The sequence below is a fragment of the Podarcis melisellensis genome (assembly GCF_964234715.1).
Source record: "Podarcis melisellensis genome assembly, chromosome: 5".
NCBI classification, from domain to species: domain Eukaryota; kingdom Metazoa; phylum Chordata; class Lepidosauria; order Squamata; family Lacertidae; genus Podarcis; species Podarcis melisellensis.
In genome coordinates, this window is record NC_138537.1 from 19,676,327 (window position 1) to 19,696,889 (window position 20,563).

General features: G+C 42.1%; 2 protein-coding genes across 2 annotated transcripts in view; one reads left to right on the forward strand and one right to left on the reverse strand.

Annotated features, from left to right (window-relative positions):
• Nucleotides 1–20,563, forward strand: part of PPM1L (protein phosphatase, Mg2+/Mn2+ dependent 1L) — a 176,900-nt gene that overhangs the window by 121,588 nt on the left and 34,749 nt on the right. The window contains exon 3 of the mRNA XM_081911329.1: nucleotides 6,377–6,547. Coding sequence (XP_081767455.1) covers nucleotides 6,377–6,547 — 171 coding nt within the window. The remainder of the gene's footprint in view (nucleotides 1–6,376; nucleotides 6,548–20,563) is intronic.
• Nucleotides 6,555–20,563, reverse strand: part of B3GALNT1 (beta-1,3-N-acetylgalactosaminyltransferase 1 (Globoside blood group)) — a gene marked incomplete at its 5' end in the record, with an annotated part of 70,043 nt that continues 56,034 nt past the window's right edge. The window contains one exon of the transcript XR_014168266.1: nucleotides 6,555–6,750. The remainder of the gene's footprint in view (nucleotides 6,751–20,563) is intronic.

Below are 20,563 nucleotides of genomic sequence, written 5' to 3' on the forward strand. Positions count from 1 at the left end.
AAATTTTTATTATTATTATTGATTGGAGTGATAAAATGCAGCCATTTGCAGTTAAATTGCATAAGGTGACTAGATAATAACTCTCCAAGGTATTTCAATATTGTCAATGGCTTTTTAAAAGTTTAACATGTTACTTTGATTTCCACTGTTTAAAGCTCAGCATATTTGCAGAAACATATTATGGCATTTCAATGAGTTCCAGACAATATTCATATCCCCTCTGTTTCTCATCGATTTCACAAATGTTTCTTTTTAAAAGTCCCAAGAAGAAAAAAATAAAATAAAACGGCCTATCTTTCTTTTAATAAGGTTCAATTGCCAGTTGCAAACACGCAAACACCATGTGTTAACCAAGTCCTTCTGCCAAAAAAAAGGGAAAAAAGCTTGTAAAAATTCTATGTTTCCTTTGGAGCATTTTTTGGTTACCATGGAATTTGAAGATATATAGACTATAAAAATGTTGTTATTAAACTATAAAATAACACACCCACTCATTAAATAATACTAAAAATCCCCAAAAGATTTTTCATCCCAACGATGATAAACAACAAGCCTAGCAGAAGTCTTAATGCTCCATATTCAAATACTTTACCATCCCTCTCTGCTGGGTCAGTATATCCATTCTGCTGTTGTTTTTCACAAAACAAAAAACAAAAAAAGCCAGATGTCAGAAGTTAACTGTTAAGCAAGATGAATTTAAAGGTAGACCTAAGAAAGTTGAAATGTGTGCTGCAAAAACTGTTTATATCATTTCTGCCAAATACATGGGTGCCTAAGCATCCTTCAAGGGCAGCAGGACCTTGTTTGTCCCCAAAGGATGATGGAATATGAAATCTCTGTAATATCTCGTCATGCAATGGGAAAGTTGGAGGAGGTGGAGAGCGTATGTGAGAGCACCATAAATCTCCCCTGTAGGAAATACTTAGATGCATTTTAGAACAACTTTGAGATCTTTCTAATTTCTCCATTTTTCAAAAGCTTTTCCTGTTGCAGTGGCTTTGTTTTTTTTCATGTGCGCCGCCATTTGCTTTAGAGAAAATGCCGATTTGCCCCCCAAATCCTTGAACTGTGCTGAACTGATACAAAGAGGACTAGAGATTTCCAGATGTGCAGAGGCCCTTTGCAACATTCTGAAGTCCAGCATTAAGACAAATTACATTGATTCACTGAAAAGAAATATTGCACACACTGGGTTGAACCCAGAGGCTCTTCCTTCATCAGTTGAGTTGGAACCTTATCTGGATCCAACTCGTATTTCTGTTGCACATACTAAAGTAATCCCAAGTGCTTTGCAAATATTTACTGCTTTTGCATCACCCTGAGTCAAGTCAGTGTAAACTTAAGTTGTCTGAAGGTGTCTATTGTCTAAAGTTGTCCTGCATCCCTATTTGAGGGTAGCAGAATAGGCCAGCTGCTTCTAGTCAGTAAGGACAGCAGCTTCATACATACCTATGCTGGTCTTTCACAATTCCACAATGGCCCCAGGGACTAATCGCCTATGCAGTGATAACTGAAAATCAGGAAAAGTGTAGTGTATTTTCTAACCCACATGGTTGCAAACGTGTTTAGATCAGAATGCTAGCCGATGTGAGCCATTCAAAAATGCACATGCACATCTCAGGCACTTGCTGAGCTTGACACCAGTGTGCCGATGAACTAAAACAATTACTGTATGGCGTGTCTTCTTTTTGCTTCCTAGTGCTGGAAGCAAATGACTATTTAAAACCTAGCATTAAATATCTTGTGCTCATGTTGCAAGTTAATTTGCATTTGATGGAATAATTTCATTCGTTCTGCACTGCCTGGCTTCTAGACAAATTGAATATAACTTCAGTGATACGTGAGGGCTTCCTAACACAATTAGCTGTAGAGTTAGGGAGACTAAATATAAACCTTCAGAAACAAATGAGACTTGGATTGCAGGGGACAATTTATAGCCAAATCTCACAAGCAGAATCTAGCATTTCCTGTGCCGGAGCCCATTTTCCTTGGAAACTGGAAAGGAAGCACAAAAGTTTCACTGGGTCCTTTCCCATCGCATGTCGTCTTTGATTGTACTTTGGTTGCAGCCAAGAGAAGGAAATATTTTCCCTCCTTCTCTGTTTGTAGTTTAGTGTCATAGACAGGAAAGCCGGAATCAGTGGTGGACAAAGTTTCGTCTTGCATTTCTTCACCCAAAAGAGTGACTTGCCACTCTGCCCTATTTTTAATCACAGCACAAAGACTCAACGAGACTTCCTCCTAAAAGTCTCTAGACATAACCTCAACATATTTTATCAGCAGGCTCTGCCTTTGCCGCCTTAAGACTTAGAGCAGACTCAGATGCTTGAACTCCCAGAGGGAACAAAAAGCATATCAAGTCCTACTTATTTCTGACATCCAAAATGGGGATCATGGAGTGATGCATGAACTTTTTCTGCTTCAGGAACACAAGCTGCTTTCTTGATAGGGACAGGGAAAATACAAAGAATTGTTAGGGTTTCTAACAGTGCCTTTTTGTATGTTTATTGTGACCTGCCTGGGAAGTATAGAATTGGAGGGCGGTATGGAAAAAGCTTTAGATATATTCAGTAGATAAAAACAGGACTCGCTCCCCCCGCCCCATTTCTTCCTCTGCGCTCAGATTGCTAAAGCTGGGAAGTTTATGAAAAGGGCAACCAAAGTTATCAAGGGGATGAAGCAACTTCTCTGTGAGGAAAGGCATGTGGAGCATTAGAGAAAAGGCAAGCAAGAATGGAAGTGTATAAAAATGATGCATGGTATAGAGAATGGGGATAGAGAAAAGTTTTTATCCCTCTTTTGCAACTCTCAGTCTCATGGACAATGCAGTTAAGTTTTGAAAGATTCAGGCAAAAGAAAGTACTTAAGCTATGGAACTGGCTCCCAGCCACGAACAAGTTCATGAAGGAGAAGACTATCAGTGACTGCTAGCCATGTTGGTTATGTTCTGCCTGCACTGTGCCTCACTATTTGCATACAACTGAGGCAGCAGCACATGTTTTCCAAGGTTGCATCTCTCCAAGTGTGCTCAAGTAGAGCCATTTCAGCTTCCACCAACCATGTGGACTGTGCTTGGTCACAAGAGGTCAAAGGACATTCTGGGTTGATCTGGGAATGAGTTTGCATTGTCGGTATTCACATACACACACACAGCTGGGCAAAATTTCATTGGATGTAGTTCTTCAGTTCAGTACCAAAAGTGACCTCTAGTCTAGAATACATTCCAGGTGACAATGTTTATAAGTTTTGTCCAGTATTAAAGAAGTGCACCACTTGATGCACCGTGGCATTATCAGAGCTGGCTCTATCATTAGGCAAAGTGAGGTGGCAGCTTCAGGCAGCAGCTTTTGAGTACCATAAAAGGGTAAAGGTAAAAAGGGTAGCAAATTATTGGTAAACTTTTTATCTTAGAATGGGACAAAATTCAAGAGTTGTTTTCTTGTCTTAGAATGCTCTTTATAAAATAATTTATAAAATAATTTATAAGTCATAAAATAATTTATAAGTCATTAGTCTCCAGAAGGTGTTGGACTCCAAATCCATTCAGCCTCAGCCAGCAAAGCCAATGGCCAAGAATGATGGGAATTGTAGTTTAGCAGCATCTGTAGGGCACCATGTTGACTATCCAGGGTCTCTTAGCTCATTATTGGTGGGTTATTGTTGTTGTTTACCTTTGCTAACCATTTTTTACCTTTTACTATTTGGGTTAGAAGCTTACTACTATCATTTTATGCATTGCCATATATTTGGCTTAATGTTGCCAAGATGTTGTGTATTCTTTAAAATGCAAATTCAACATTGTGTACTTTGCTCTCCTGCTGAACAACTCTGCATACTTTGGATATCTTCCAGGCCATTAGCTCAAATAATGATGTGTTATATTGTTTATTGGCAATCTGTGCTATTTAACAACAGTTCATTGGTGGTTGAGTGCCAAATTTAGCTATAGCTAAATGTTCTGAATAATTTAATCAAACAATGACTAATTGAGGGAACTGTACTTAAATTACCAAAAGCAAGCATTGCTCTTCAGCCATCCTGCTGAGGCGTTAAATGATCCTTCAGCTAGAAAAACTTTGAGTCAGCCCAGTATATTGGTGATTTGCCAAGCATCTTTAACAAATTGGACATATGGTGGCTGTTCAGCAGCAAGAATCTAGCAATGTAAACAACGAACATATGATTGTTTACACCACAGCCATTGTTTACATCGTAGCCATTGAGCTTCCAGTTGCGCCTTCCTTTCATTCACTGTAATTCAGGCTTTCCTTGACGAACAATTCACATTTTATGTCACAGTTGCATTTTATTTTTTTTGAAGAGCGAAAAAGAGGGCACATTTTCCTACTTCTATATTTAACTATGGATCGCTATGACGACTCTCATTTTACATAACCTTGAAAAAGAGGACATGTCCTGGAAAAAGAGGACATATGGCAACCCTATCAGTGAAGAGGAGATGCGTGTCTTGAAGCATGGACATGTTAGAAAAGCCACAACTGGCCACAACTCCCTGTTCTTTGTCCACAGTGTGCTTGGAGCCATGCATCTGTTAGACACGTTTGCACATGTAAGTGGCAAATAATAGCTGCCTCATAAAGTGCCCAGTGTCTCATATAATATTGAGATGGCAATAAGCGGATTTGTCAAAAAAAAAAAAAGCTTTCCTCAGTATATTAATTCCTTTGTAACGTCAGAGAATGTATTCTCCATTCTTGAATACCAGCTGAAATGATAGTAGGAACCAAAGTGTTCTGTGAGGTGGTACCTGGGGAGAAGCAGCTCTGTGCTTCACCTGCAGAGCTGCATCCTAAGGCAATAGCCATATTTATATACGTTGTTTTAAGAATCTCATGGTGTTAAGTAAGGTTAGTTCATTCCTCACTTAGTCCCTTGTGATATCACTTTACAAAGATTGCAACAGTAAATATTACTCCAGTGATATAATGGGGAATTCATATCTAGTTTCTTGTAGTCATCTAGAAGATAATATTTCTTTTTTAAAAATGATGTGGAGCCCACAGACGTGGTTACCATGAAACCAGAAGTAAATAGGGTAGAGATCTGTGATAACCAGATCCAAAGAAATCCAGAAATTAAAACTGTATTTTAATATTTTGTTGGAAGCCGCCCAGAGTGGCTGGGGAAACCCAGCCAGAAGGGCGGGGTATAAATAAATGATGTTGATGCTGATGTCTCAGGGAAGGCAAATACTCACAATACCTTATTATGGCAACATGATTTTTCAAGGGGAGGGGAAGCTAGTTCAGAAATCAAGAACCGTATGAAGAACAAGGCCAGACCTCACATTAGGCATGGGGGGACAATAGCATGTTGGCTATTTGCAGTTTGGTAGCGCTGCAGAGAGCTTGCTGGGGAGACCATGCATTAAAAAAGGGACTCAAAAATAACTTAAACAAGGTTTTAATAACAAAAGCAAAAACTCCATTTACACTAAATACATCAACAACAAACCAGACCTAACCACCAACCCATCCCCCAGGGTAATGGGAGAGCTAGGTGCTGCTCCTTATATACTACACCCAATTGCTGACACAGCTTAATCAATACAATTCAGCAGCACCTGCTATGTTTCACAGCTGTAAAGCTGGGTCTCGTTATTTGCCCTGGCCCTTGCTCTGGCCCCTTAAAGACATACACATCTGGTGGAACAATGATGAACCTTTACATTTAAAGAAACCATTCAACAGATTTTTCAAGGGGAGGGGAAACTAGTTCAGAAATCAAGAACCGTACGAAGAACAGGGCCAGACCTCCCATTAGGCATGGGGGGGACAACCGCCCGAGTGGCTGACTTTGGGTGTCATAAAGGGAGTGGGAGAGGCACTTGTGGAATATTCTGCCTCAGGCACCAAAATAACTTGACTGGCCTTGGGTAAGAACATAATAATCCACCCTATTCTAATCAGATGCCTTGCAAGAAGTCTGCAGGCAGGACCTGAGTGCAATAGCACTCTCTGTGTTGGTGGTTCCCAGCAGCTGGTATTAAGAGACATACCCCTTCTGATATTGGAGGCAATATATAGCCATTATGGCTAGTTGCCATTTATATCCTATCCTCCATGAATTTGTCTATTGTCCATTTTAAAGCCCTCCCATTGCTAGTCATTACTTCATCTTCATTCTGTGGTAATGGATTTCGGAATTTAACTGTGTGCCGTGTGAAGAAGTACGTTCTTTTATTTATTTATTATTTCACAATTCTGATATTACTGCATTTTTTGAAAACATTAATATTTTTTGCGTGTTTTTAAATATGTCTGTACAAGGAGAAATGTGACAAAACAGATAAGTCAAGTAACTAAGCTTTACCCGAACAAAACTAACTGGGTTTTCTCTTTCTTTCTTTAGTCAGCAGCAGAATATGTGAAATCCCGCTTACCTGAAGTCTTAAAACAGCACCTTCAAGACTATGAAAAGGACAAAGAGAATAGTGTTTTGTCTTACCAGACCATCCTGGAACAACAAATTCTGTCCATTGACCGAGAAATGCTGGAAAAGTTGACGGTATCTTATGATGAAGCAGGTATGTTGACAATTCAGGTGGAATGTCCACCTGTGGTCTTTCTCGTGGTGGAGGATCTTTGAAACTGCAGCCATCCTAGTGGCATGATTTGTTACAGCACATTCGCTTCTGCAGAACTCTCACTTCTTACACACATACTATGGACAGCAGTATCTTTCATTTTTTTTAAATTTTTTTTTGTTTGGTATCCTCCAGACTACGATCTGAAAAGAAAATTGCTTGTTCTGTTCGTCTGGTAGACAGAATGATGAAATAAAGAAATTTTCCACTACAAAGAATTTTTAAAGATGAATAACTATCCACATCACACAGTAAGGGTTAAAACATCCCTGTCCCTGATTGCACAAATCTCTAGATTTTATACCACAATTTGTCTCTTGTTTTGCTTGACTTATATGGCTGAACCCTGTTGTTTTTCTTACCATCAATCCTACTGCATCTGTTCCTTTAATCACCACTTTTTTAAAAACCCATCTGGTTTATATACACAACACAATAAAGGACAGTAATTCGGTTTTATATAATCTGTAGAGCAAAGCAGAAATCAGTGACTTGGCAAACACTTCAGATGCATGTATATTTTATATCTTTTTGTGACTGTAAAGTGAGAAAAGATATATGTTTTTTATATTGTGTGCTCGTCAGATGATCCAACCATCTCTTTTCAACTTTAGGCATAGGGAGAAAAAGTAGATGGCAGAAAATTATAAATGCATCTAAAAAGGGAGGGAAAACACAACTTTTTATCCCCATAGAACAATAGAAAAGAAGTGTGAAGCATCTCCCCCATTTGTTTTTCCTTTTTAAATTGGGGTTTTTAATGCTGAAATGAGGCAATCATGTCAGATTTAAGAGCTGCTTAAGCAAGTCTGGAATAAAAGTCTTTTGTGAAAAGCAATTTTTAAAATATATGTACCCTCCGAATGGCACACACTGCAAATATGAGTCCTGTATTTATGCCCATAATGAGGAAGATAGGCTGCTTTAGTATTCTAATCAAGTCTCTTGTTTGGTACAAGAGGAGTAATGGGGCTACCTGTTCTGAAGCGAAGCCTGATTATGACTGCTCTGCAAAATATGTGTGGTTTTCCTTTTTTTGGAAAAAAAAAGGAAAAGAAAAGCCCACAAAATAATAATACTTGCAGCAGATGTTCGCAATTCCAAATCCTCCAGCCTTTCAGCTGCATGACAATTCTAAGCATAACGTTTCCTCCTGCGACGATAGACTTCAGTGCTTTGTCAAACTTCTTTCATTTTAATGAGAAGGTCAGATTGCTCCTCAGCTCTACATGGTGTGCAGTAGGTGGAGTGCTGGGGAGGCTGGGTTTGCAAAAGGGAAGAAGAGAGGCAGTGGTTTTAAAGTGAGCAAATTATAAGCACTTCAGGTGAAAGTATAACTGTCTTCATATACTTCAGCAGGATGGCATCAGAACATATCCTCTGGCTGCCTCTCAAGTGCTTAACATCTATAATCAGAAGCAGCTGGAGTTCTCCTAAGTGCCAGTCGGAAATCTAACGTGGAATTAAATCTTTGAGGCATCTGGCGCCCTGAAACTTCTGCCGTAGACACAGCCGATCGCAGGGCCTGGCTCATGATTGAGCTGAAGTTGTGCAACAGCAGAAGGGTTAGGCATTATACTAGTTCACTTAGTTCTTGGGTTCAGCCTGCAAGCTTCTTTGGCGTAGCCTTGGGTCATATGTCAGCATTCCATTTTAAACCATAGGTAAACCAAACTATGGTTTAAAGGTGACACAGTGCGGCTTCCTGGTTCATGCCACTAAAATCACAGGCACCTTGCTCCCCCCTGACCCTGCTGCACCATCACAAGCCCAGGTTCAGACGTAGTGATAAGCCGGAACCACAGCTTAACTTCTGGCAGCACAGCAGGAAGAAAACACCTCTGTTTTCAGCATTATGCAGAAGCATGCCACAATTTCACCGTTAAACCATAAATTAACTTAACTATGATTTAAAGAGGCTGGCTCAGTGATTCCACCCAGGTTTCTGTGGGGAGCTGCAGCCCAGGTCTCAGGGGCCACTTGCTGTGTCTATGATGCATGCGTTGTCACATTCACGCACACTTAAGACTTCTTAGGCTCACAACAGACCATGTAATGTGTGAGCGATGGTGAAGACTTGAAAATGCCAGTTTAATTCTAAATCAAAGGAAGGTTTAGCCCTCCTGGTTGCAAAGTTTTGAAAACGTTTCACACTTCCTTCAGCTTCTTGTCTGTGTTACTACAAGGAACATAGGAAGCGGCCTTATTCTCAGTCAAACCACCAGCCCAGCTAATGCAGTATTGTCTACACTGACTGGCAGAAACTCTCCAGGGTTTCAGACTGGGGACATTCCCAGCCGTGCCAGGATATACTGGGATTGAAACTGGGAGCTTCCTCAAGTAAAGCCAAATACTTTACCACTGAGCTGTGGTTTTTCTGCTTAAAAAAGGTAAAGGTAAAGGTAAAGGACCCCTGACAGTTAAGTCCAGTCGTGAACGACTCTGGGGTTGCGGCGCTCATCTTGCTTTACTGGCCGAGGGAGACGACGTTTGTCCACAGACAGTTTTTCAGGGTCATGTGGCCTTTCTGCTTAAATAAGTTTAATTAAGGAAAGGTTGCATGGGTTTTTGATGACGGTCAACCTCATCATGAAGCAATCTAAATTGGCATACCTCACATTGCCGATTTTTGCTGAGGAATCAATGGTATGTTGTTTGTTATGTTCAAGGTGCTTTTGGCTTTAGATTTCTTGAGCCCCCCTTTATCTTATCCTATCCTATCCTATCCTATCCTATCCTATCCTATCCTATCCTATCCTATCCTATGGCAAACTGCTTTTGAAACTAGGGTGATTTTCAGATATTATGTAGCATATGAATCTGCTACTCAAAATTCCCACTAGGTATGCCCAACTTGCACCTAATGTAAGCCATTTAAAACCAAGGCCTTAAATTTTAAGACACTATTTTTACTTGCCTCATGACTCAAAATACTTATGACTTCATGTGCGTTAAACACCATAAAGGATTGTTTATCTGCAGGAATTAACTACCCACCCCCCACTAGATATCCATTTACTTAGCTTAGATTTCAAACTATGGCCACAGGATATCTGACTGCTAAACTGTTTTACTAGCCCAACTGACCACCTTTGTGTATGTGGATCAGGCTAGATTGAAGATTGATCGGGCTTTCTCACCATTTATACTATTTCACCTACAGGTATTCATTTTTGTAATTTTCTAGAAGGTCCATCAAAATTAGATGGTTGATAGCCAGTGTCAGGAAGTTGTTTTTATCTACAGGGTAGATAGCAAGAAAGTAGCAAGAAAGGTATAACTAACTTTTTTGACCCAAAATGTCCAGATGTTTCAGAGAATAATGAGGAGTGGTTGTTTCCACAGGGCAGTCCCAGTACATTTTGCTGCCTGAGGCGAAATGGCAAATGGTTTCCTCCTCCCTCACAAGTCAGTGTGCAAAATGTGCAACGCTGGCCAAGTTTTTTTGGCACCTGAAACAGAGAATCTCCAGAAATGTCTCTCTCTGGGAATAAAAGAACAATAAAAACAACAATTTAAGTAACCTAACCATTTTCTGCCCTCTCATGACCCCCCCTCCATGGCATTCATGATGTTGCTCACTCTGCCTCATAGGGCTGGCCCCTCCTTTCCCTGCCCATAGCACATAGGCAAGTCCCAAATTTTTAATATCAGGTTCCGCCCATTTTATGAAACCTTCGGGCATAATTTAAAACTTGCAGAATACAAAACATCCAATTAGTTTATCCAATCATAATCCAATTAAAATAAAAAACTAAAATAAAAAAGACCAAATTAAATAATTTAATTTAAATTTAAAACTTGCAGAATAAGGAGTTTCAAGACAGGTACAGTGGTACCTCGGGTTACATACGCTTCAGGTTACATACGCTTCAGGTTACAGACTCTGCTAACCCAGAAATATTAACTCGGGTTAAAAACTGTACTTCAGGATTAGAACAGAAATTGTGCAGCAGGAAGCCCCACTAGCTAAAATGGTGCTTCAGGTTAAGTACAGTTTCAGGTTAAGAACGGACCTCCAGAATGAATTAAGTTCTTAACCCGAGGTACCACTGTACTCTGTTTCTCCATCTTTGATGCAATTTTATATGTTAATCTGTCCTTCCAACTGTACCATGTCATCAGTGGACTCTGCATTCTTAATATCATCTCTGTGTGTAAATCTTTCTCATTAGTAAGTCAGCACATCAAAGCCACCAAACAAGATGAGCTCAGCTAAAAATAACCATGTGAGTTGACAAGATTTCCAGTGAAGTTTTAACTAAGGAAGCATTCCAAAAAGAAGCCCTGCTAAATGTAATAGGTGGACTCTGTCGTCATCATCACATTATTTTCTGTCCTGTGTGTATGTGTCAATGCATTTTTTAGTAAGCCGCACGTGGGATATTTTGGTTTAGTGGTGTCAGAAGAGAGGGTAACAATCAAGAAGGAGATTGAGGTGCAATCCAAACACTCACTGCCACCCCGCTGGTGGGTCTCTTCAGCTTCCCCGGTACTGTTGGCCATGGCTGACACAGTGGAAGCTGGAAGAGAGAAACAATCAAACCCAGTGAGGTTAGCTTGGGATCCAGTCGATCTTGGACTGGCTCAACCTTGCCCGCTCCCCACCCTTGGAATACTCCATTTGGGGACTTTCTGCTGGCTTCCTCCAGTGTTTGGCAGGTGGAAGCTGCATCGTTCTGCACCACTTTGCCAGCAGAGGCTGGCAAAAAGTCAACTCAGCCAAGAGAGCTGGGTGGAGGGATACCCAACTGGCATAAAGAGAGTTTGGGTTGCTCTGCCATGTCGTTCAGGTGCAGCAGGGCAGCTCAGCCAGGGTGGTGTTGTACTCTGGCTTCCCAGTGTTGAGCATTGCTACCATTTGTGGAGAGGAGAAGGCACAGGGAGCTGGGTGCAGGATGGACACAGGAACCAGAGCATTGGATTGGCTCTGCAGCCGTGCCTGCACCACACTGAGCTCACCACACCTTGCCCCTCCCCTTCCCAGTAAGTGGCAGTGGTCCTCAACATCAGGGAATGAGGCACATCAGAGACCAGGGACGCGGACTTATAAAAAATATTGGGGGGGCCCGGGAAAGCTCATGAATAATAAATAAGCTCATGAATATGCAAATAAAGTGGCGCCGCCTCCTCGTGAGCGAATAGGGGAGAGCGTGCTGCGCCTATTAATCAGCTCCAAAGGAAATTGGGTGGAGCTTTTGCTCGGGAGGGAGGGCAGGAGGCATGCAGCCCGCCCCTCCCTGTGCATTTTGGGCTGGGGGAGGGGCGGCCCAGTCAAGTATCGAACCTCAGAGGAACCTCCGAAAACGTGGGGGCTAGCCGGAGAAGAGAGGGCGAGCCCCCTCTGCTCCGGCCCTAAATAGGGAAAGCCACGCCCCCCAGCCAGCCGATTGGCTGGCTCGGAGGCGTGGCCGGTCGGGATTCCCCTGTTCTCACGGGGGCTGAAACCACCAGGAGGAAGGAAATTCCCCCCGGCAGTGGTGCTGCGAAGCGGCGAAACAGCGAGGATTCCCTAATCTCGCGGGGGACAGCCGGGGCTCTCCGGTTAGGGCGCGCGGCTGGCTGGCTGGCTGGCGAGGGAGCAGGTGGGGAGAAGGCAGGGGACGGCGGCGGCGCTCTGCTGGAGGGGCGCCCGAGATTATTGGGGGGGCTGAGCCCCCCAAAAAAAATTATTGAGGGGGCTCGGGCCCCCTCAGGCCCCATGGAGTCGGTGCCTATGTCAGAGACTGTGGGTGTCTTTATGATATATGGTTTATTTATACATACATAGGACCTGAGACTATGATAGAGGGGTTCACGGCATTAACACTCAAAAAGGGTCTTATTTGCCTTGGATTCAGGCAGAGTTCCAGCATGGCCCTCCCTCACTCCCTCTCTCTCTTGCTGCTTGCTGCTTTGCTTCTGGGTCCTATCACTGCACTTTCAACTCTAAACTCGAGTTTTATCTATTGAGCGAAGCCCAACCTATTTGCTGTCTTGCATGGAGCCCCTTAATCCCCATTAATGGCTCGTCAACCAGGTTCTCATCTGACCAGCAGGCTAGCCTGGCTCTTCCAAAAATTAGAAGCCTTGGTTAAATTATAACACTTAGTGGATCTAGGGATTCAAGAGGTCTGGCACCCAGCTTAATACCCCCAAACTCATAGCAATATGCAATAAGCCTACGTTTCTGAGCACAATTCAAAGTGTTGGTGCTGACCTTTAAAGCCCTAAACAGCCTCGGCCCCATATACCTGAAGGAGCGTCTCCACCCCCATCGAAATAAATAAAAAAATTGTCCAGTAGCACCTTAAAGATGTAAGCTTATACCCAGAACAAACTTAGTTGGTCTCTAAGGTGGTACTGGACAATTTTTTTATTTTAAAATTTATTTTGACTGTGTCTAACCAACACGACTTCCTACCTGAATCGAGAATCATAGAAGGCGCCACATTGAGCCGCATGAAATGGAAGTCCATCAACCTCACAAAGAAACTTGAAAATGTACAGAATGATATCTCCTTTCTGACTAAATGCAAGAACCCGGACATTATACGTAACGGTCTTAGAATTAAGAACCCTCCACCCCCATCATTCAGCCCAGACACTGAGGTCCAGCTCCGAGGACTTTCTGGCAATTCCCTCACTGTGAGAAGTGAGGTTACAGGGCACCAGGCAGAGGGCCTTCTTGGTAGTGGCGCCCGCCCTGTGGAACGCCCTTCCATCAGATGTCACGGAAATAAATAACCACCTGCCTTTTAGAAGACATCTGAAAGCATCCTTGTTTAGGGAAGTTTTTAATGTTTGATCTTTATCATGTTTTTAATGTTCTGTTGGGAGCCGCCCAGAGTGGCTGCGGAAATCCAGCCAGATGGGTAGGATATTAATAATAATAATAATTATAATAATAATAATAATGATAATAATAATTAGGTGTGGGTTAGGTTTCGTGGGTCCATGCCTATATGCAAAAAATGCAAAAACGTGTAAAGCCATGGACCCCTGGACATGTACCCCCTGTAAGCTGGAGGGCTGCTTGCCTGGCTTTGGGAAGGAGGTAGGAGATCTCTGGCAGGGTCCTGGGCATGCATGTGGGGCCCATAAGTTTTTCTTGTTTGCAAGTGTGCCCACAGACCCCAAAAGGTCTATGTGAAGCCGTCTTAAATGTTGGTACATTTCATATACAGCAGACTAAAGGCTTCAGACCACAAATTTTATTGGAAACAAGCCTTAAGATGTACACTAAGAATGCTTCTCTTCCAGTTGGAAGATGGAAGGTATCTTGGCTGGCTGGTTGCAAAGAGCTGTTTAGAACAAGAGACCAAAAAAATAAAAATAAAATTGGTTTAAACAAGGGCTCTGCTTGAAATAGAAATTGTCTGGCCTTGATAAAAGATGGCACAATCCCCAGGGACAAAGCAATGGGAAAAAATCATTTTCAACAAGATGTCGGGGAAATCCTTCTTCACCCAAGGGAAAAAAACAAATAAACTAGGTTGTAAGTCATCTTTCCATTTCCAGTCACATCGGACAACAGGGCCCCTGAAAGGCGGGTCAGCCATAGGTGGGGGGGGGGGGAGAGAGACCATGCATATAGGCCAGCCAAATGGATCAAATTGTGGACTACATGATGATGCAAAATATATTAACAGCATAACAACAAAGCTTCATGTGATAAAGCGGGATGATAAAGTGGGATATCAAATCCAAACTCCTCTTCATGCTTTTATTTAGGGCTGATACCCAAGCAAACAATTCTTAGTCAAGTAAAGAAAAAGGGTGTTGGTTCATTCATTAATCAATTATATCTGCAGACATTTATATTTTACAAACAAGAGTTTTGAAGAAAAAAAGGAAGTGTTGCCTAATATAATTGTTGGTACCTTTATTAGAACAATCAATGCCTTCATTAAAATAATAAATGCAGACCCTGTCTTTTTTATAATTGTTTTATGCAATCATAACATATTTTGTAAGCCACATGATCTCACTTGATTCATTTAACCAACTATCTGACTAAGTCACTTCCAGAAATCTCTGGTATCTCTTGTATCACTGTGAAACATAAGATGCATTTATAACATAACCTAATGCACTAAAATTATTCTGTATGTGTTTTTCAGTTGAAGTGATTCCTCTATTTTAGGAATCTTTTGGGTTTGCGGGGGAATTACTTGTACTTATCTTTTTGTTTTGCCCTTTTATGTGTGGTCACATAAGAGAGAAAGAGAAAGGTGTAATTATGCTACAAAGTTCATAAACAGATGAAAAGTTTGTTATCGTTTCAGGCTATCAGACTCTAGGTCCAGCAAGGCTTCAGATTGCTATTCAGGATCATCAGTGATATTTATTTATTTATTGTGGAGAATGGGAAAGCAAGTTGGATGTTCTGGTTAAAATTTATACTCCAAAAATTGATTCCTCCTTTCGCCCATATCTCCAGCTACTAAACCAGTTTCGAGCCCAAATTTAGAATGACAGAATTTTACTGGCTGTAGCCTTAGAGATTGATGGGCAACATGACTGGAGCCATTCCCATGGGTATTTACGAAGCCACTACAAGACTGTGGCTAAAATAACATGAGAAGAAAACAACCAAGATTAAATGTCAGCCTTGTAGGTCAATAAATTCATTTTCCCCCTCCCTCCCTCCCTCCCTCCCTTCCTCCCTCTCCCTCCCTCACCCTTTCAAGAAGGGACATTGGGAACGGGGTCACTGAGGGAAAATGAGCTTTTTCTATCAGCAAGGGATGAGACAGTACATCTGGTTTTCTTTTGTTGAAACAGCTGCGTTGAGACCAGCTCATTGAGATGTCACTTGGGCAAACCAACCATAATAAATATCCCAAACTGGAAGAAACCTGAAACCGGGTGGCAGTGGTATGAAAAACACAATAATAAATCACATATAAATTTTCATTTGGCTACCTTTCCAAAAGTTGTGCGGATCGGTAGAGCAACTACACAAGCCCTTCGTCTGGCCTGTCATTTGGTCCCCACAGACCGTTTGTGTGTTTGGTGCACAAGGCATCTGCACTCAGCCTGTGCCATGATTTTGATAGGTCTGCTTTGCATCGGTGTTTGTGTATTTGCAGCCAAAGCTGCGCTCTGATTGGCTTGTCCATCACTTAGCAATGGGGTTCTTAGGTTCATTGTAATGAAATGCGTACATCAATAATCCACTTTCAATAATTCTTTAATGAGCATAGTTTAAATTAATTGTTGAGGTTTATGAACATATTTGGGGTATGTAATTTTCATATTATTCGTCTCAAGAAACCGTTAGATAGTAACTGAGCTGAACACTATCTGCGTGGCTTTGTAAGTGGAATTGAAATCAGATTTCCCTCTTCAAAGTCCTGATCTTTTTCTGCTGGACTATTGCAGCTATTTATCTGCTGCTATTTATCCCTCCTTAATTTACCTCCTGGTCAGCTACCTCACCACCAGTCCCTATTCCTCTCTAGATGGAAACTACCAAGTAAATGTTTGCATGCATCAAAACAAAGTCTGCTTTGTGGATGCATATACATATATCCTTGTGATGACTTCATCAATGTAGAACTGAGATGAAATTTCTCAGAAGAATCCGCCCCCGCCCCCCCCGGAGAAAATGGATGTGGTTTTTCATTTTTCTCAGTCTCTGTCACCTTAGGGAAGTATTCCTCTGAATATTCCTCATCATTTTGTTTGTTTGGTTGGTTTTGTGCTGGCCTCCATTTTCTTCCCACAGAAAGATGCTTGTGGAGCCTGCAAATGGCAGGCGTGGTTTCGAACACAATTGCTGCTGCCACTAGCAAATAAGGAAATAAGGTGTCTTTGAATACCATCCACCAACTTTTTGGAGCAACCACCATTTTCCACTACTGATGTCCCAGAAGAATTCCACATCCAGACACAGATCCAGGCTGTCAGCAAAGGAGCTAACATAAAACAAAACCTTAAAGGGGGTGGTGGTGGGGTCTTTGTTACGATTACCACTAATGATGAGCGCCAGCCACTGAGAAACTGTTGGAGAATTTGTCCCTCACCTGGAGAAATTTAGTGAAATGCTCCTCCTAGTTTCTCTGCCTACAAACAGGGTAGAGAAGTTCAAGAGGCCACCTGCACACAGCTCTCAATTAGTCTGTTTAATAATGAACATCATCTGATCCTGCAGCCTCACTTGTTTTAGTGAACATTTTGAATCAGATGCAATATTGGTTTTGGATTCTGCTCAAGGAAACATCTCTAGAAAAGGTATTAGGGATGCCCAGTGGAGTTTTCCATTTTTCTCATGCAATTTCAAAATCTGCCTTGGGAAGTACCCTAATTCAGTTTCATAAGTGTGGAACTACTTACAATAGAAGGAGCCCCTTGGACACAGAATTAGTTGCACAATTCTTTTTGATTTTAGCCATAGCACTGAACCATTAAACAATTAACAATGTACCAAGGAGATCACTTTTTAAAAATTGTATCCAAGCATCAAATCATTGGTTTGCAATTGGCTTTCGCAATTAACACTGTTGGGGGTGGTCTCTTACTAAGAAATATAACAGTGCAATAAAGTGTTGTCCAGTATATTATTACCAACATTTAGAATCCCAAAAAAGCTCTATTCCTCTTACAGACTGTTTGCAACTTTCTCAAAAATCCTGAATCAGGAATATATATTTCTATTTAATAACGGAGGAAAATGTATGAATTCTGTTTAGGTGTTCTGAGCATTCATGCACGTAAAGGAATTATTCTGTGATGTATGTTTGCAGGACCAAAAAAGATGATGATTTAACAATTGCAGATGAGCCCCAAAATGAAAATATTCATGTAGAAATTAGAAGCAAAAATATTATCAATTACGACTGCTTTAATCGGGTCATACCTGATGACAGCTTTAATTTATGATTTTCAAGCTAACAAATGAATGCACCTAACACTTATCGCATTGTGAAATGTTGTTCCTTTGTGTTAAAGTACATCACAAGACAACCAGCTGTGTTTCATTATGTTCCTCTTGTTCCCGGCAAGTTCGTTTTGATCTTTGAAGGATAGAAGCTGTAACCTGTAGCCTTGTGATTCAATCCTGTGAGCTGCTACCCTGGAAAAGGAAGTATTTTGGGGTTGGAACATACTGACTGTGATGTCACGACCTGTGGAATTTCATTGGTGGTGGGTGCTGACCCTGCTTGGCAGCCAGTGATGCTTGATAATAGCTCAGGAGAGGTTATGAATCACTGACATGACATTTTGTTCACCAGAGCACCCAGCTATGCCAACCCAAATCAACATGCCTAATATTAGACAGTGACGTCCAAGGGTGAGATTGCGACATGTAGAGTGCATAGGACAGTCTTACTTCACTGTCAAAACACAAGATGTCACTGTGACTTTGTTTGTTCAGAGTTGCGCTGATCGGCATCCAGAAATTCAAATCAACAGTTCTTATCTAATGGTGGTTAGTGGGAATTGCTTTTGCTTCCACAAGTTAGGGCACTTAGTTCTCACCAGTCCCACCAATTCAATTAATCCTGTATGCCCTCTATGAGAGGTCACCTGCAGCTAGGCTGCTCTGTGCAGGGTTCAGGCTGAATACCAGCAGAGAGCAGAGATCTGCTGTTGCTTAAGAAACAGTCAAAGTTGAGAAGCAGCATCAGGATCTCAGTTGCAAGCTGCACCTTCACTGAAAGGTGCCTCTGGTCACACTGGGGCTTCTGGGATGGGGTCCTTTGAGTCTGAGGTATGGCAGTCCTAGGGCACTGGCACCAGAGCCTCACCTTGCAGAAGTGCTGCTGGGTGTGGCCTTGCATGCAGTCAGTGATGAGGCAGAGTGAGACTGCTGCCTCAGGTGGCTGATGCTGAAGATGCAGGGAATGGCCAGAGCTGTGAGTGCCATGTGGCCTGCCCTGTACTCACTGTGCTCGCCTGCTGCCCTTAAGTGCAATGGAATACACTGTCCTTTCAGCAGTATTGGAGAGAGATTCAACTACCTGTATGTGCCTTGGGGGAGGGTGTCGCCTTGTCCTTCGCCTCAGGTGGCAAAATGTCTTGAGCTGGCCCTTCATGCAGTTCTCCTTCTGACTCGAGTCCTTCCCCTCATCCCCTGGAAGAAGGGGAAATTGACTCCAGGGCCATGATAGAAAGCTGATCTGGAGGTTGGGAGACTCTCCAAAACAGAGTGGGCTATTACACTGAGAACTGTAGTACATAATGGGAATTGGCAGACCTCAAGCACCCTGACTTTTGGGGGTGTAATAGGTTTCCCCCTCAAACCAAAGCCACCATTGGTTACAACCAAATGAAATTAGGCTTTTGAGTAGAGGAATACCTGTCTGATGTCTCCTCCAGTTAATGAGCCGTCCCTATTCAATACATATAGGATGCCTGAAGAGCACTACATGCACGGTCTTGTTTACTTACAAGTCAAAATAATAGTAGGAGTACATTAAAATACAGCGTTAAAATACAGAACATTAAAAAGGCAGAAACATGGTTAAAAATCACAATTATTGGTCAAAACTAACATTTGAACACTGACCAGTTGTGACGTTGCACAAAACCATTATTGAACCAACCAAAGCAAAATCTCCAGTGTAGACACAGCCTAAGAACAAAACATAAAGCACAAAGGGGTGGCACTGCTTTCATTGACATCCTCTAAATTAAATTATGCAATCCAGATTGTTTTCCTTTGCTCCTTAAACATAACTTTGGAAGCTCAGAAAGCGACGTTTTAAAAAGCTGCCTCTTGTATTCTCCTACATGTTAAAGGACTTAATGTAAGCAATCTTTATATTGAGGTGCCCTGCAGCCAGCAGGAGAGTGGACAGTTATTTATGGCTACCCTGATGAAATTAGCTGCTTATCTGATATATGGCTTTGCTACTGATGTGTGTTAGTCCTTCATAAAACCTGATTGCTGGAGCCTAGGGATAATATGGCTGTGGTTGAAACAATTTGTCAAATACAATATCCAATCCTGAAGGGGTTTTTCTAGCAGATGGGCCCTGTTAATGCTTCTGCTCACTAAGCGATCAAGAGATGTCTGCAGCATCTACAAACTAGTCATTATTTATACCGCTTGTGATGGATCTGCTAATTAAATCCCTTGAGGTGACTCAAGAACTTACCAGATGGGACTTTGCTTAAGACTGATGCTTGTTGGAAGCTGGGAGAGAAGATGTGTTTGCCGTGTCCTGGTCCATCTAACATTTGTGTGTGCATGTGTGTTTTCCTTCAAACATTGCAGAGCTTAATTTGAGGAAGCCTACAGCTAGAATATAGGGACGCGGGTGGCACTGTGGTCTAAACCACTGAGCCTAGGGCTTGCCGATCGGAAGGTTGGCGGTTCAAATCACTGCGACAGGGTGAGCTCCCGTTGCTCAGTCCCAGCTCCTGCCAACCTAGCAGTTTGAAAGCACTGCAAAGTGCAAGTAGATAAATAGGTACCGTTCTGGTGGGAAGGTAAACAGCGTTTCTGTGCACTGCTCTGGTTTTGCCAGAAGCAGCTTAGTCATGCTGGCCACATGACCCGGAAAAACTGTCTGCAGACAAACATTGGCTCCCTCGGCCAGTAAAGCGAGATGAGTGCCGCAATCCCAGAGTCGTTCGCGACTGGACTTAACTGTCAGGGGTCCTTTACCTGTACCTTTTACAGCTAGAATTGTGGGAAATAGACATAAGGATGTGGGAAATCATTACAGAACAGCCAGAATTCAGTTTCTGGCCAACATGATTGCAGGGGTCAGAGTATCGGACTAAGTCACAAGTCATGCTGGTTGAGGATAATGGGAGCTGTAGTCCTAAACATCTTCAGCAGGTCGGTGAGAGCTGGCTTATAGATGGAATATATGATTTTCTGTATACCCTGTAGTAATAAAGGGGCTACTAAAAATTCCATGCAAATTCAGGTAGGGGCCTGGAATTCAGAAAGTAGATCTGCAGTATTCTCAAGAGAGCTGTCCCCCTTTTCACTCTTGTCCCCTCCACTTGGCTACA